Genomic DNA, 15,587 nt, shown 5'->3' with positions numbered 1-15,587 from the left:
ATTTATAGTTCATTGTAAGTACTTATGATAATTATTACTGTATCAGGTGAATCTACATATGCCATTAGTTCTTGGTGACCTTACTAGTTTGTTGGTCGTCACATGAATGAGATGAATATCCTTCACAACTGTCATTATCAGAGGGAAGTCAGTTCTAGTTATTGATTGATAGATTTAGCACGACCCCGGTTTTGTGTTAATGCAACAGTTGTTGATGTGCAAGCAGCTTTTAATTACTGCAGAACCTCAGTAGGTTAGGATGTAGCGTTACGATTAATACGCAGCGTTTGAGGTGGATAAACAAATGTAACGCTGCTTCATTTATTATTATGTACTGGGGTCTTTTGAAGCGTATTTGTCACATGTGATTCAATAACAAAGGATTCATATTGAATTCATGGCTAACCAAGTGTGTCTGGAACGCAGGTTCAGGGGGTGTATTAGAATGAATACGGTTTACAGCTTTGCTGGAAACATCTGAGATGTCACCTAGTTAATTAGTGCCACGCCGATTGACAGAAACATGTTACCAGCAGTAGGATACGTATGTCGGTCTGGCGGGAAACACTTTAACTCTGCGACGTATAGCCTGCGGTGATCTGAAATATATTATACACATCACCATCGTCAAGATGGTAACGGCAAAAACACATTGACCTAAAATACTAGGTCTCACCAAAACATTGTCCTACAACAGCTCAGCCGCACCCAATTGTCCTACGAGAGAAAGGGGTGGCAATCGTCCTTGGCGCCGCACTTTGTTGTGCAGAGTTGCGTCCCATGGGCACACCTGAAACCTATTATTGTAGGTTCGAGTCCCGGTTCCCCCCACTTTAAGCCGACAGTGCCGTTCAAAGCGGCGTTAAACCCTACTCACTCACTTACAATGTTCTACATTATCCCAGTCACATCACATTACCTTACAATATATCAAACCACAACGGTAGCAGTGCGACCCAACTCGACCCGTAGGGGTACAGTGACACACAAGCACAACCAGATCAAGGCTGCAAGTTTAAACGAATCGTTATCAGATGACCAAACATATGTTTGTTGCAGCCAGTGGTCACGATCAATGATTTCGACTAATCGTACTTAAGTGTTTTAGTAAAAGGAAAAAAAGGAAAAAACTTGAAACAATGCAGTGCCGTGAAAGCACGTGGGTTCATATCCACCAGTTAGTTTGTCACTGTAAACTGAAACCATGTGCTGCATACAAGCAATCCGACTGACACAATTACTTCCACACAAAATGATAGCAACGTGATAGTCGTGTATTTAAATGAGACAGTACATGCGATCACGTTACTCATCATGAAATATGCCAGCCAGTAGTCGAGGCAACACGTGCTCATTATGATGAATATTCAAATTTGTGACTGTTCATCTGTGGTCACCGAGCTGTTGTTCCAGATGGAATAGGTGACACCAACAACGGCACGAGTACATGTCAAGTCCATTGCAGTTTGATAGACATTTACAACAAGTGATTGGATATACATGTGGGTCGATTTCAAAACAATATGGCAGCGTATGATGAAGCATTTGCAAAATCTGGCCAAATCCCTGGATTAGAAATATGGAGGATCGAGGTGGGCATTTAGTTTTTCATATATGATCATTTTGCATTTGATAATGCGTAATTTATACACTATTGATCTGGTGTGATAATCCCGATGAATCAGGTATCGATTACCTGATGTTATAGGTGCAGTTCAATCACGACCGTGAAATCAGAGACGGATTTACAGGGTGCCGGCGACGTCATACTTCGGGAATATCCTGATACTCCTTAAGGGTTAATCCGATGCTTTTTAAATGTACCCCAGTTGTATAACCGTGCTCCTCAATGCAGATGCACGTGTTGATCTAACTGGTTGTGATCCACACGCCTACATAAATCAATATACAGTTGTGAATCATAGTCACATTTCTCATGCATCCATATAGCTATTTATATGTGATAAACTGTATGTACTTTGGTGAGGAACTCGTTACAAAGAAAACACTCTTCGCTATTGTTGTTTCCATCAAAGTATTAACACGAATAATATAAGTTGACCTGTAAATACGGATTCTCTGAATTGAAACAGACCTTCCACGTTCCACATTATAACGGGGCGATGGCTGTAGGGCATATCATGTGAAAAACATATGTTATATTATTAGTGATAGAGAAAACGCAGATTTTTCAATATTACGATAACCCGCTCACAAAATAATTTGCTTACTTTGCAAAAAAGAATATGTTGAATGGATACGAATTCGAAAAAACTCAGCATTGAAAACTGTCATTAATACCACGTGCGTGTTTTGTGAGTTTAGCCACACCGGCTTGTGTAGTGAATTCTATACCTAACAATATTGAGGCAAATATATATTGTATTGATTCATACAATTTATTATAGGCTGTTAAACATGTATACCATCTTTCAGTAGTGTACATTATCTGGATGTGACGTGTAGGAATAAACTATAGGCCATGGGCCAGAGGGGTGTGATGCCTGCTAAACATCACGTAGAATATACACTGCATTTCACTTGTCGCATATTGATGCTGAGTCTGATGATGGTGTCAAGGGGAAGACGTCTGGGCACGTCGAGGACGACCCTGGTCGAAGTCACGGCGGGTGTTAGCGTTTCGCGTCGTTCTCGGTTTTCGTGCATTGACGACGGAGCAACGTGGTCGTTATGGAGGGAAAGCCCGACGTCTCACCTTTCATGGCATACATGACACTAGAGGGTGTCCCTCGTTAACCTGTCCCTAGAGCCATCCGAAGTTAGGCTGAAGGCAGACGCGGATTGACCCAACTTATGCGGGACGTACAGAATGTGTCGTGTGTGCGCATATCGCATATCAAAATGTAGCCTGGGAGAAGACCTACTGTGACGGGAAAAACATTGAAGACATCAATTGTAGCGAGTTAGTTGTAATTTGACTCCCGTTTCCTTCAAACGGGTGAAGTTCAGCACCACTCCGCCAAAAGCAAGTTCGAACAGCAAACCTCTTTACTACTGATGTACAAACCCAGTGGGTCAAAAGCACACTGGGTTCAAAGTTACGCTGCACAATAAAACAGAAAAGGCAGTGTCTATTTCTGCAATTGTTTTCCCTACTACAGTAAACTACGGCTATAACGAACTCAAAGGGACTACCGATTTTAGTTCGTTATAACCGTAATTCGTTATAAGCATATATACAGCATAACTACAGCATATAGTCGGGATTAAAAGGTTAGTTCGTTATATCCGTTAGTTCGTTATAACCGTGTTCGTTATAACCGTAGTTGACTGTACTGTGTTTCACCACTTTTGCCTTCCCCTTATATCTACCTTTTCCCTTTACCCTCCCTTCCTCTAACACATGTACACTCGTGCGAAAAACTTAAGTGACGGTTTATCGCCTTCATGATGTTAGCGTTGTTGCTGTGGCTTAATCTGTCTCCCAAACCCAGCAAAATATTTTAACAAAGAGTCCAACTCAAGTCTAGAATAACTTGGTAAATCTAGACTGCCTCAGCTCTAGGATTGTTCTTGGCTGCATTTGGATTATATTTCATATTTAGAAGATATAGATTTTAAGATATGAGAACTTTATTCCTGGGACCAAGTATCAGTCAAGCTGAAGCTGAGTTAGCGGCGAGTGTCATGGTGTGTCATGGCCCTGGGACAGGTTCCTCGACGTTGTCACCACCAGGACTGTTTAACCAACGACTGGCAGTACTAATTACGTCTTTAAGAACAACACGAGCTTTTGGAACATCCGATGGTGATTTCTTGGCATAATAATTCTCTTGTGGTTATGTGAACCAACTTCATCCAGGCAACAACAGAAGGTCTTTGGCCATGGCGATGTTTCATAATACCTCCAGACTGACCACCAGACCTCCTCCATCACGAGACCAATATCACGAAACGTATCTTAAATGTTTATTCCAACCATGTAAACTACATGTATTAGGAAAATGTAATTTCCCTATATGTAAGAAAATAATCCAGAGACACTTCGGTGGGTGGGTGAGTTCGGTGTTACGCCGCTTTTAGCAATATTCCAGCAATATCACGGCGGGGGACACCAGATATGGGCTTCACACATTGTACCCATGTCGGGACTCGAACCCGGGTCTTCGGCGTATCGAGCTAACGCTTTAACCACTAGGCTACCCGACCGCCCCAGAGACTTCGATATGTGTCACTCACAGTTGAGCGAATCTTTGTAAGAGTGTCTGCCAAATATTCATGAAACCCCAGAAGGGTCGTTTCATCTTTATAAACATATCATATACACCTGGTTATTTTGGGGGTATTTGTATGTGGTACTTTTTCAAAGGCACCCATCAGACACACCCAGACGTAAGTGATGCCTCATGAGGTCAAAACTTTCGGTGTCGTCATATACTCATTAATATCAGTACGAAAAAGTCACATCTATACAAAAACATAAATCTTATCAATACTAATCCGATTGAATACAGGTACAATACTAACACACATGAGTCCGAAAGAGGAACGGGATATTGCTAAATCAGAAGGCGACCTCTTAAACACTTACGAGAAGAAAGAAATGAGTAAGTTCCTTCACTACTCATAATCATACTCGTATAACGCGGCTGTTACATTGCCAGAACCTCATTTTCAAGGGCTTTCGAGCGGACTGTAAATATATTTTCAGATCATGGATATAGGTGAGGTGAAATGGGGTTTAACGTCGCGACGTGCATGCACGTGTATGTGTGTGTGTGTTGGGGGGGGGCTGCTTGTAATAGTCAGGACTAATGCCGATTTATAGTGCTAACACACTGAGATACCATGCCGCACATGAATACCCCACTCAGACACAGTATACTGACTCCGAGCCGACCAGTCCTTGTTTTAGCCCCTTAATACCGAGCGCCAGACAGGGTAACAACAAGTGCCATCTTTTAACGTCTTTTGGTATGACGCGGCTGGGGATCGAACACCGGTCCTTCCACTCTCCGGGCGGACGCTGGGCTATTAGACCACAGAGGCGGTCTTCATGGCTATAGGAGCTATAATACACTCTCTCAAAAAGGAAACGCAACACCTATATTTTCAAGATGTTTATCTCAATATTCAAGTTATTATAACACATTTATTATTGAAGACAACAACATGAAATTTGGCATGGTGGCAGTACAGTTATGCAAGTTTAAGTTCAGGCTTCGACAGTTCTCTCACTAAGAATGACTTGACGCAAGGGGGCGTCTTTCTCAGTACCTCGTATGAGCGCCACGAGCTGCGATCACAGCATTACACCTCCTTGGAACAGAACGGATTAGACGCCGGATTCTTTCCTGAGGGATTGCTCTCCACTCCTCCTGCAGTGCAACGGCTAGTGCATCCAACGTCTCGGGCGGCGGTGTACGTGCACGTACTCGTCGATCCAGATAATCCCAAAGATGTTCGATTGGGTTGATGTCTGGTGATCGGGAGGGCCATGGTAACACGTTGACGTTAGAATTCTGGAGAAAATTCACTGTTACATGAACAGTGTGCGGCTGGGCGTTGTCGTGTTGATAGAGCCCCCTCTGTTGGTCGATAATCGGCAGAAGATGAGGCTGTCAAACGTCATTGATATAGCGCTGGGCTGTCAAATTGCCACAAATGATCACCAAGTCTGATCTTTGGTTGTAAGACATGGCTCCCCACACCATGACGCTCCCTCCACCAAATCTGTCGACCTGTCGAACACATTTCGGGGCAAAACGTTAGTTTCCTCTTCTATATACACGCTGTCTTCCGCCACGGCGTTGTAAGCGAAAACGTGATTCGTCACTAAACCAGACGCGCCTCCAGTTTCTGAGGGTCCATATCCGAACGTTGGTGCACCACCTGAGTCGTTGGCGTCGATGTTCGTGGCGTAAAACAGGTCCAATAAGTGGTCTTCTTGCACGTAGACCGGCCTCTCGTAGACGGTTCCTAATTGTTTGTGCGGACACTCTTCTCAAACCTGGCACCTATGTTGCAGTGACGGTAGGTGTGGCTAGCCGATTACGTAGGTAGGTGACCCGGATGAATCGATCCTGAGGTGGTGTGGTAACACTTGGCCTACCACTTCTGGGGCGATCTTCAGTTGCATGAAACTGGGTGTATTGGCTCCAAAGTAGGGAATCGTTGTTTTATGAATATTGAGGTGCCAGGCAACGTTTCCAAAGCTTTGTCCGGCCTCAATACGACAAATTGCGATATTTCGATCTGCAGCACTCAACCGTGGCATATTCGACCTTGTCTTTCGGTGAAAATGATAGAGTGAATTGCTAATCAACACGTGCTTTTATAAACCCATACTTATACTGCTCTTTCCATGAATTGCACGTGCATGAGGCTTTTGGCATGGGCCACGTGAAAATTTTGCTCACTATGATAAAAGTAACAATAAAATGCCCTTGTGCACGAAAATTAATGTGTTTGGGCGCTTACGTTAATAAACAGTGTACATGGTATTCGTGCATATAAGGAAAACCGTATTTACAATCAACATTTTTCTTTTTGGGGCTTTCTAACATTTTCAGACTGGGTTGCGTTTCTTTTTTGAGAGAGTGTATCTGTAATACCTGAACATCAAGTTCCGTCATGGAATTTATACGCATATTCATACATGTATAAATCTTTGCGCGTGCAAATCGCCGAATTGTCCTTTATTCCTTATTTGTCACTTAAATGGTACGTTCTGACTGATTTTCTGCGACAAAACAGGAAAAGTTTCCCAATTTAATTATTAACTTGAAGTCTCGGGATATAACTGTTCATGTCCCAATAACGGTAACTGGTAACGGTACAGGGGCTGTATAATCACGTGCAACACATATGGGGTAAAATGGTCATGGTTTCCCTTCCTGCGTCAAAAGGTTCTAAATTGACGCCCAAATTTGACATATTGCGTGACGAATTATCCTTTCCGTGTTCTTTGTCGTCACTTTGTCACCTGATATGACAGTGTGATTCTTTGACCTTGTGACGAAGCCTGCTGTTTCAGTACCACGGCAATATGCAATTATTATCTATGTCGTTTGATTAAAATAGCGAAGCATACTGGTGGCGTGCTAAAACAAGATATCTCTAAATAGATCACATTGTCACCTGATATTTCAGAATAGATATTCACCCTGTGATGAGGTCCGTAGTTTTAGCACCATGGCAAATTGCAATATGAAACCTTAGTCGTTTGGTTTAGATGGCGAAACATTCCAGTGACAATGCCATAACCAAATTGTTCTAAATAAATTGTATTTAGTTTTTTTTTAAAACGGGTATCAGATATCCAACAGAGTACACCGCGTATAGATGTGACAAGTGACATCGAGGCCAAATGCAGTGACACGGTGTAAGAAAACTCACTAAATTCAACCAATTGTCCTCCATCTACGAGACAGAAGAAAAGCTTCAAATCACGTACATCCTACGGGAGCAGATAGAAACAAACGGACCAAATTCCCCTCATTGCTCGAGGTGTAAGCTATCCACTGACATACAAGTGCGGGTCCCAAGACGTCACGTTGATATCGGTGTCTCAATATATAGGTTTTGTCACCGCGACTTCAGTAACTGTGACTCGAAAAAGCAGACAGTGATCACATATTTATACAATGAGTCGAGACAGCCATGCAACGTCACCATCATGATTTACAGAAAGTAACAGCAGTGAGCGATTGTTTGAGTGCCAGGAACGGTTGTCGCATATTTTGAATGCTGCAGCAGTGTTCTGTGGTATACCATCCACATGACAAGCAGCAAATTTGATGCAAAAATACTGCCTTCAAAATATGTAAAATTTAATCATATTTATTCAATATTTTATTCATTGATACCATTTTTTAATAATATATAACCGTTATACTTTCCCTCCAGTACATTTCTAGCCTTAATAGATATAAAAATAGCAAACAGCTTAGAATATCTATCGTTGCTTTTTTCACAGTTCTTATGGATTTTTTTTAAATTTAATGCGAAGCCGAATATAGATAGTGTAAATAGCGTCATGACATTTATAGGAAAATAATTCATGTGAAAGTATGTGCATCGACATGAGCCTCGCCGGGGTCAGTGGTGTGCCTTAAGTTGCATCAGAGCCGTGGGGGAGGCCCTCCAACTGTCGTTGTTGCTGCTGCATGAGACGAAACAGAGCAGCAGTTATATAATACGTTCTGACACATACTCGTAAAACCGACAGTGTTCATTTATTACGAGGAAGATCCCGACAGGGAGGCAGCACCGAGAGGGGTTTACATGATGAAGATGTGCTTAGTATCCTAGTTATCGGCCTAAAATGTTGATCATTTCACGGTGAAATTGTTACAACATTACTCATACCCTTGTTGAAACACTTCAGGGGAATTTGTTGATGTACATGTAAACACGTTGTTGATGTTGACATTTTATATCAACATCTTTCAAGACATCGTGGGACATGCCAGATTCTAAATTGCAATGGTTTGTGAACGTAACTTAAAACTACGAAGTACAAATTACACGGAAAGACCCATTTTGCTTCCAACCAAGATTTTTATTAAGACATTCCAGAAATGTTATGTGGTCATTCGGATGAATTTCCTGAACATGACACAACGATTGTCAGGGCGTATTCATACCTCCGGACTCAATCGGTTATAATAAACATTGTGTGCGTGACTTGTCCTCTTCAAGAACACCTGGTTGCAACATTGGTTTTCAGTGATCCATGAATATAATTTTCATCACAATTGTGCCATTTTTTACATATTTAAGACTGATTTTTCTCTAGCGTTGAAGTATTGAATGTATTTATGTTAAATTTATGTTTCGTATACATAATAAATGTCGAATAATATCGCAAAGTTTTATTTGCAATAGACAGAATAGAAAATAATTTTGTTCGATTCTTTCTTCTTTATTAACAAGGGGGCATGGGTGGCCCCGTCGTCTAAGGCGCAGCGATTCGCTGTGCAGAGTTGCGTCCCTTGATTGTTGGTTCGAATCCCGGTTCGCCCCGATTATGTTTCTAGGTTTGTCAGCACCATACCCGTTCTCGTGGGTTTAATAAAGGGGGTAAACGTTTGAGATCTGCATTACTTCGGGCTTTTCTCCTACATTAAGCTGACACGTTGCGATATAACTGGAATACTGTTGAAAACGGCGTTAAACACAACTCACTCACTCACTCCTAATAAGCATAAGGAGTATTATAAACTTTATATAAATGCAAAAGCTTTAAAAGCGATGGTATTCTTAAGTGAAATTTGTGCCAGAACACCATCTAGTGGAAGTTTAACTTAAACGTCATTGCCCACGAACATGGCCAGAATGCTGACAGGCAACCAAACCGATACCCAGCCAGTACCTGGGAGAATATTTACGGCATCCCAGCAACTAACCTCGCTGTTCCTCAAATAATGTTGTGTTGACACAACCTTCCTGCACTACCTGTTCAGGTAGAGGTGATATTTTATACCTGCAGTCAATATGCTCAATAAATTCTGCAACAGATTGTACTGAGATAGGATGTACGAATTCCAAAGTCTGTCGAGACACCATTTGCCTCCCTAAACCATGAGTGGTTATAAACACAGCGTACATATCGTTTACATGCATTAGTAATGGTGGCCGCAGGAAGCCAAAACATATAGACTTGTCTCTGTCATGTTGCATCATGTTTCAGAAACATGTACACTGTAATTTTAATTTCAACAAGCATAAAACTGTCAGAACAATGTGCTTCGTCATATAATGAAACGAGCCAGTCATGTGAGTTTTTTCTCTTTTTTAACAATATGCAAGTAATAATAGAGCAGGGGACATAGACATTGGTGATTCACAAACACATGCTTGAGATATAGTCGGAATCGTACAATCAACTCGATTTCTTATGAATATGGAAAGTCTTTTGTCGCTTTTGTTCACGTGTTATCCCAGTCTCCAGCAATTGACATGAAATGTATAACCATGATGCATATTCAGTACAACACTGAACAGTGCAATTGACATGAAATGTATGACCATGATGCATATTCAGTACAACACTGAACAGTGCAATTGACATGAAATGTATGACCATGATGCATATTCAGTACAACACTGAACAGTGCAACTGACATGAAGTGTTTGACCATGATGCATATTCAGTACAACACTGAACAGTGCAATTGACATGAAATGTATGACCATGATGCATATTCAGTACAACACTGAACAGTGCAACTGACATGAAATGTATGACCATGATGCATATTCAGTACAACACTGAACAATGCAATTGACATGAAATGTATGACCATGATGCATATTCAGCACAACACTGAACAGTGCAATTGACATGAAATGTATGACCATGATGCATATTCAGCACAACACTGAACAATGCAATTGACATGAAATGTATGACCATGATGCATATTCAGCACAACACTGAACAGTGCAATTGACATGAAATGTATGACCATGATGCATATTCAGCACAACACTGAACAGTGCAATTGACATGAAATGTATGACCATGATGCATATTCAGCACAACACTGAACAGTGCAATTGACATGAAATGTATGACCATGATGCATATTCAGTACAACACTGAACAGTGCAATTGACATGAAATGTATGACCATGATGCATATTCAGCACAACACTGAACAATGCAATTGACATGAAATGTATGACCATGATGCATATTCAGCACAACACTGAACAGTGCAATTGACATGAAATGTATGACCATGATGCATATTCAGCACAACACTGAACAGTGCAATTGACATGAAATGTATGACCATGATGCATATTTAGCACAACACTGAACAGTGCAATTGACATGAAATGTATGACCATGATGCATATTCAGTACAACACTGAACAGTGCAACTGACATGAAATGTATGACCATGATGCATATTCAGCACAACACTGAACAGTGCAACTGACATGATGAAATGGGATATAGACAAGCACCAGGCTGTACACGGATGTCTATGATTCACTCGACGTGTATGCGCGACAGCTGGTGATCTCCATGAAGTGCAGTAGCAATGATGCCACTGTACAACTTACGCTTGATGAGTTACTCCTTTCGCTTTTTGCAACTCGTCTTTTGATTGTGGTAGTGACTGTGTTTGAAGCAGCAACAATCACTGTTGGGTCTAGCAGTGCTCCACTTTTACCATCACTGGATACCACATCGTTTCCACGTTGTTTTTAAGTGTGCTTCTGACCGATTTCCGGCGGTGTCACCTAAGTGTGTCTCTGTGTTATTCAGGGACCGATCTATAAGAATATCAAATGTGAACCACTGGGTGATTACATTCACAATGAATGTCACGTTACGCCAATGCCGTTGTAGATAATAGGAATGTTAGTATTCCTGTAACATTAAAACTACTTTGTTTATTTGTTGTTTAATGCCGCACTCAGCAATTTTCCAGCTATATGACGGCGGTCTGTAAATAAATGAGTCTGTAAAAGTATTTAAAACAGTACTGATACAATCAAAGCGCCTTGTGCAGTGGTAACTAAATTGATCGATATCGTGTTGTGACAGTATTATCCCCTTATTGTCAACACCTACCTATGTTATCTCACTCATATATGCAATTGTTGTTACTGTACTGGTAATCCCGCACCTACTATATATATTCTTTACTTTGTCCCTCATTCAGTCTTGCTTGACAACGGTATAAGGATCTATACCGAAACGTCACTTTTTACAGTGTCAAAGTTGTTATCCATAAAATTGTGTCTACCTTGTAATACGTCAACTTCTAGGTAATGCCTATCAAACAATGGATCGATATTATTGATTTTCTTTAAAGGGGACTAGACTGCGGCTTTTGGCAGTTCTACTTAGTTTGATTTAAGGTACACCGAAGTCACACTCGCTTTCTTTGTATGCCGACCCAATGAAATGCATGTCGACGTAACTGCATGAGAACACTAATTACAGAGAGACAATGATTCCCCACATTGCACGAATCACAACGACTAGACGGGCAATGGGCACAATGCTGTGGAACATAGTCTCCCTCATGTTAGCCGTGTCCCTTGCAGTGAGGTGGAATGGGGTTTATAGTCGCGTTCAAGATTCTTGCATAAATATACCGACGTGTTTGTGTGTCTGTGTGTGACTGCCTGTACGACTCCAGACTAATGCGGTTTTATAGTGCTAGCCTACTGAGATACCATACTGCAGTTCAACATGAATACCCATTCAGTCACAGTAAACTGACTCCGAGCCGACATACCTTGTTTCATCCCCTTAATACCGAGCGTCAGGTAGGGCAACAACAAGTAACGTAGTTTAACGTCGTTTGGTATGACGCAGCCTAGGGATCGAATCACTATTTAGTGCATAACAGGTGTTTCAGAATGTTACTGCTGATAAGAGTATACAAAGCGATACTTTGTTTAGAACATGTGGGAATGTTAATAAGTAGCCTGTGATGGACAGAGCGTGGGGATACATCAGAGACTGGACTTGTTCAGGAGAACCTTAATCAGTCGACCTGGAACACACATACTGTGCTGTCCATTTTCTCCGACACGGGCCCATTTCAAAGCCAAAATATACATTGTCGGTATTCCACACAATATTGCCCCGTAGGAAACCAGACAGTTCTGAGAAAGTTTCTGTGACATTTGATACTTACATCTAAGTACCCACCTCTCTCAGCTGTTACCTGTAACTATGCTACTTGTATAAGAGAACCAGCATTTAATATTCTCTGTGGAGGGGAGGAGAGAGGGTGAGACTGGTTTTGATATTGTCGACACTCGTTATCGATGAGTGAGTATGGTTATACGTCGAGGTCAGCACTTCAGAGGTCAGTTTATTAAATGAGTCTTGGACAAGAATACAAGTAGCTGTTTGTTTGTTGGTTGGTTGAACGCCGCACTCAGCAATATTACAGCTATGACGACCGGACCGGACCGGACAATCCAATGATTGACATCATGAGCATCGATCTACACAACTGTGATACGATGACATAGTAGCTGTTTCTATGTACAACAGTCTTACCCCGGGACACCGTCACACACAATCACCCAGGTCACTGTCACCACCCGATTTCAATCACTCGGCTCTAACGACACCGGGCGTTAACGCCGCACTCAGCAATATACCAGTTATATCACAGCGATCTGTAAATAGCCGAATGTGGATCATACAAACCAGTGATTGATATCATGGGCAACGACCCACGCCGTCGGGGTAAGATGCCCCGCAATCAAGCAAGTCACGGTGCTGACCACCCGACATATTGTATTGCTTCTTCCAGACAGCATATGTGTTCGGGACCTATTTACACTCGGAGCATGTGGCAAGTGTAAATCAGCAATGCGTAAAGTAAACGTACAGGGAAGAGCTGTTGTGCATATTTCATGCTGCATTTATATTTCCCGAACTGTTTTGTAGAATATAATACATATTTTAGGGGCACTATATGGTATGCTTAAGAAGTGAATGTACTCACTTTCAAACGACAGTTTACTAAATAGACTATATATTGAAATTTATAGACTTAGACTATAACTAAATTGTTTTCTGCGTTGCCGGTAGCGTATTGAGAATAAATATTGAATTACAAACAGATTATAAATTGACTCAGTTCTTCAACGTATAACCTGACATTATGAGTGCAAGTAATTTGTACGCATACATGATGTTCTTATCTTGTCTTTGGTGTCTGTCGTTTATACACACTAAAAGTTCTATAACAGTTGAATGTAGACAACACTTTCTTTGGGAGTATGTATCCATGCACCGTTTCAACGATAACGTGCAAAAACTAAATTAAAACACAACACAATATACTTCTTACGTATTATCCAGACTTAGGGAGCAATAACTGTGTATATAAATTAGACGAACAACCTTTTCATGAAGTAGAACACTCACAGACTACAAATGTACTGACAGTAATTTAGGTCCCCCTGCAGCCAGAAGTAACAACTGGAATAATCTGTCAATCTGGAAACGGCATGCATCACTTGTGGCAAATTACCTCTCGGTAGTACTCAACCTCATGATCAATCTGGCACGTGCTTTGGTCACGTGACGCTCGGTGACATTGACCTTCTGATTGCTTCTGCGCATGTGTCTCCATGACGCCTACCATCGTCAGGTGTATCAAGTTCTCCCGTTGGAATAAGTTGTGGCAGATCCTTGAGTGATATTTTATAGTTATGTCATTTCCATTACCTGTGTGTGTTGCTACACGTTCGTTAATGGTTAAGGGGTGGTTCAGGGCAGTTCCTCGCTTGCATTCAAAGTGCTTGCTTCCATTCGTAATAAAAGTTCATCTTACGCTCGAATCATGAAGCATTCCTCGGCTTTGTCCGTTTTCCGTTAGAGAAAATTGATTGTTAACTCTGCAGAGCGCAGGTTATACTTTAATAATCAAATGATCAACATAATACTCATTAAAAATTTCCATGATCAACGAAAGCTCTGCTTAAAGCAGGGTCCATTGTTCTATTCCAACTATATCATAAGCCTGTATCTATGAATCGCTGCAAAATAGTGACGATACCAGGTGTTCCCGTAAAGGTGAGCGTATTCTTCCCCACTCGTGACACCCGTCCCAAACACACGCAAAGGCAAGTCACCTGATAAACAAACACGAAACAAATGCTACAAGTCAAAATAGGAAATGCATCAGATATAATTTTTTGTCACTGTTCCGTATAAAATATGGAAATGTTCTCCGCGTGTGACGAAATGGCCAACATGATTTGTCATTGCTACTGGGTTTGTTCTTGTATTAGTCCGGACTGATACCGGTTTCATAGTCCGATCGTTTAGCGTCTTGTGGTATAACCCGGCTGAGGTTCGAACCACCGACCTTCCGCTCTCCTGGCAGACGCGCTATTCACTAGGCCTCAGAGGCGGTCTTCCACCAAAGACGAAAGCGTCTACAACTTGTGTCATATAGTATGTCGAACTAAAGACCTCCTTGTACGCAAACATACTCAAACATGTTCTAATTCATTTCAGAAACTGAAGGTGGTACCACAGGAGTCATCAACCTATGGATCCTTCTACACTGGAGACTCCTACATTGTTTTAAGTGTAAGTTTGCCTGGATTCCTCGTCACATAGTCCTGGTGATGAGCAAGTGTGCATGTAGTCATAAAAAGGCAATGATAATAACTACTTATTACTTTCTCATGTTCTTGCTTCATTCTATTTTTTGAGGTAAAGAAAATGTGTTTGAAGAGCATGTTAATATTCGTTAACCCCAGATAGTGATCATTTGGTGTAAAATGCAAAATAGTGAAAACCACTGATGAAACCAGGTTTTAGCAAGAAGGGTGAGCATGTCCTGCCTTACCGGTAGCACCCCCCACACACAAATACAAATACATTCAAATGTAAGTGTTTGTTGGTTGCCTAACTCCGCAACTCCTGACTGTAAATACTCGACAAATATAATTAAACGTTTATGTGGCCGGTGTGATACACGCTTTTACGCAACTGTGACATCCGGAAATAACGAACTCGAAGAAGCTTATAATATGACCCAAGTGGATTCAGGAATAAAATTGGATCCAAATATCTTAAGCTTGTCCTACAAACAGAACAATCTCATTAAAATCATATC

At 41.4% G+C, this 15,587-nt stretch overlaps 1 protein-coding gene across 1 annotated transcript in view; it reads left to right on the top strand.

Moving 5' to 3' along the window:
• Window positions 1–1,350: 1,350 nt before the first annotated feature.
• LOC124130931 (advillin-like) overlaps window positions 1,351–15,587 on the top strand; it is a 107,394-nt gene continuing 93,157 nt past the window's right edge. The window contains exons 1-2 of the mRNA XM_046493989.2: window positions 1,351–1,592; window positions 14,981–15,055. Of these exons, the coding sequence (XP_046349945.1) occupies window positions 1,524–1,592; window positions 14,981–15,055 (144 nt within the window). The 5' untranslated portion in view covers window positions 1,351–1,523. The remainder of the gene's footprint in view (window positions 1,593–14,980; window positions 15,056–15,587) is intronic.

Source organism: Haliotis rufescens, unplaced genomic scaffold, assembly GCF_023055435.1.
Source record: "Haliotis rufescens isolate VD_foot unplaced genomic scaffold, xgHalRufe1.0.p SCAF_20, whole genome shotgun sequence".
Classification (NCBI taxonomy): domain Eukaryota; kingdom Metazoa; phylum Mollusca; class Gastropoda; order Lepetellida; family Haliotidae; genus Haliotis; species Haliotis rufescens.
Note: the sequence above shows the minus strand (reverse complement) of the source record. Positions and strands in the feature narration are given on the sequence as shown.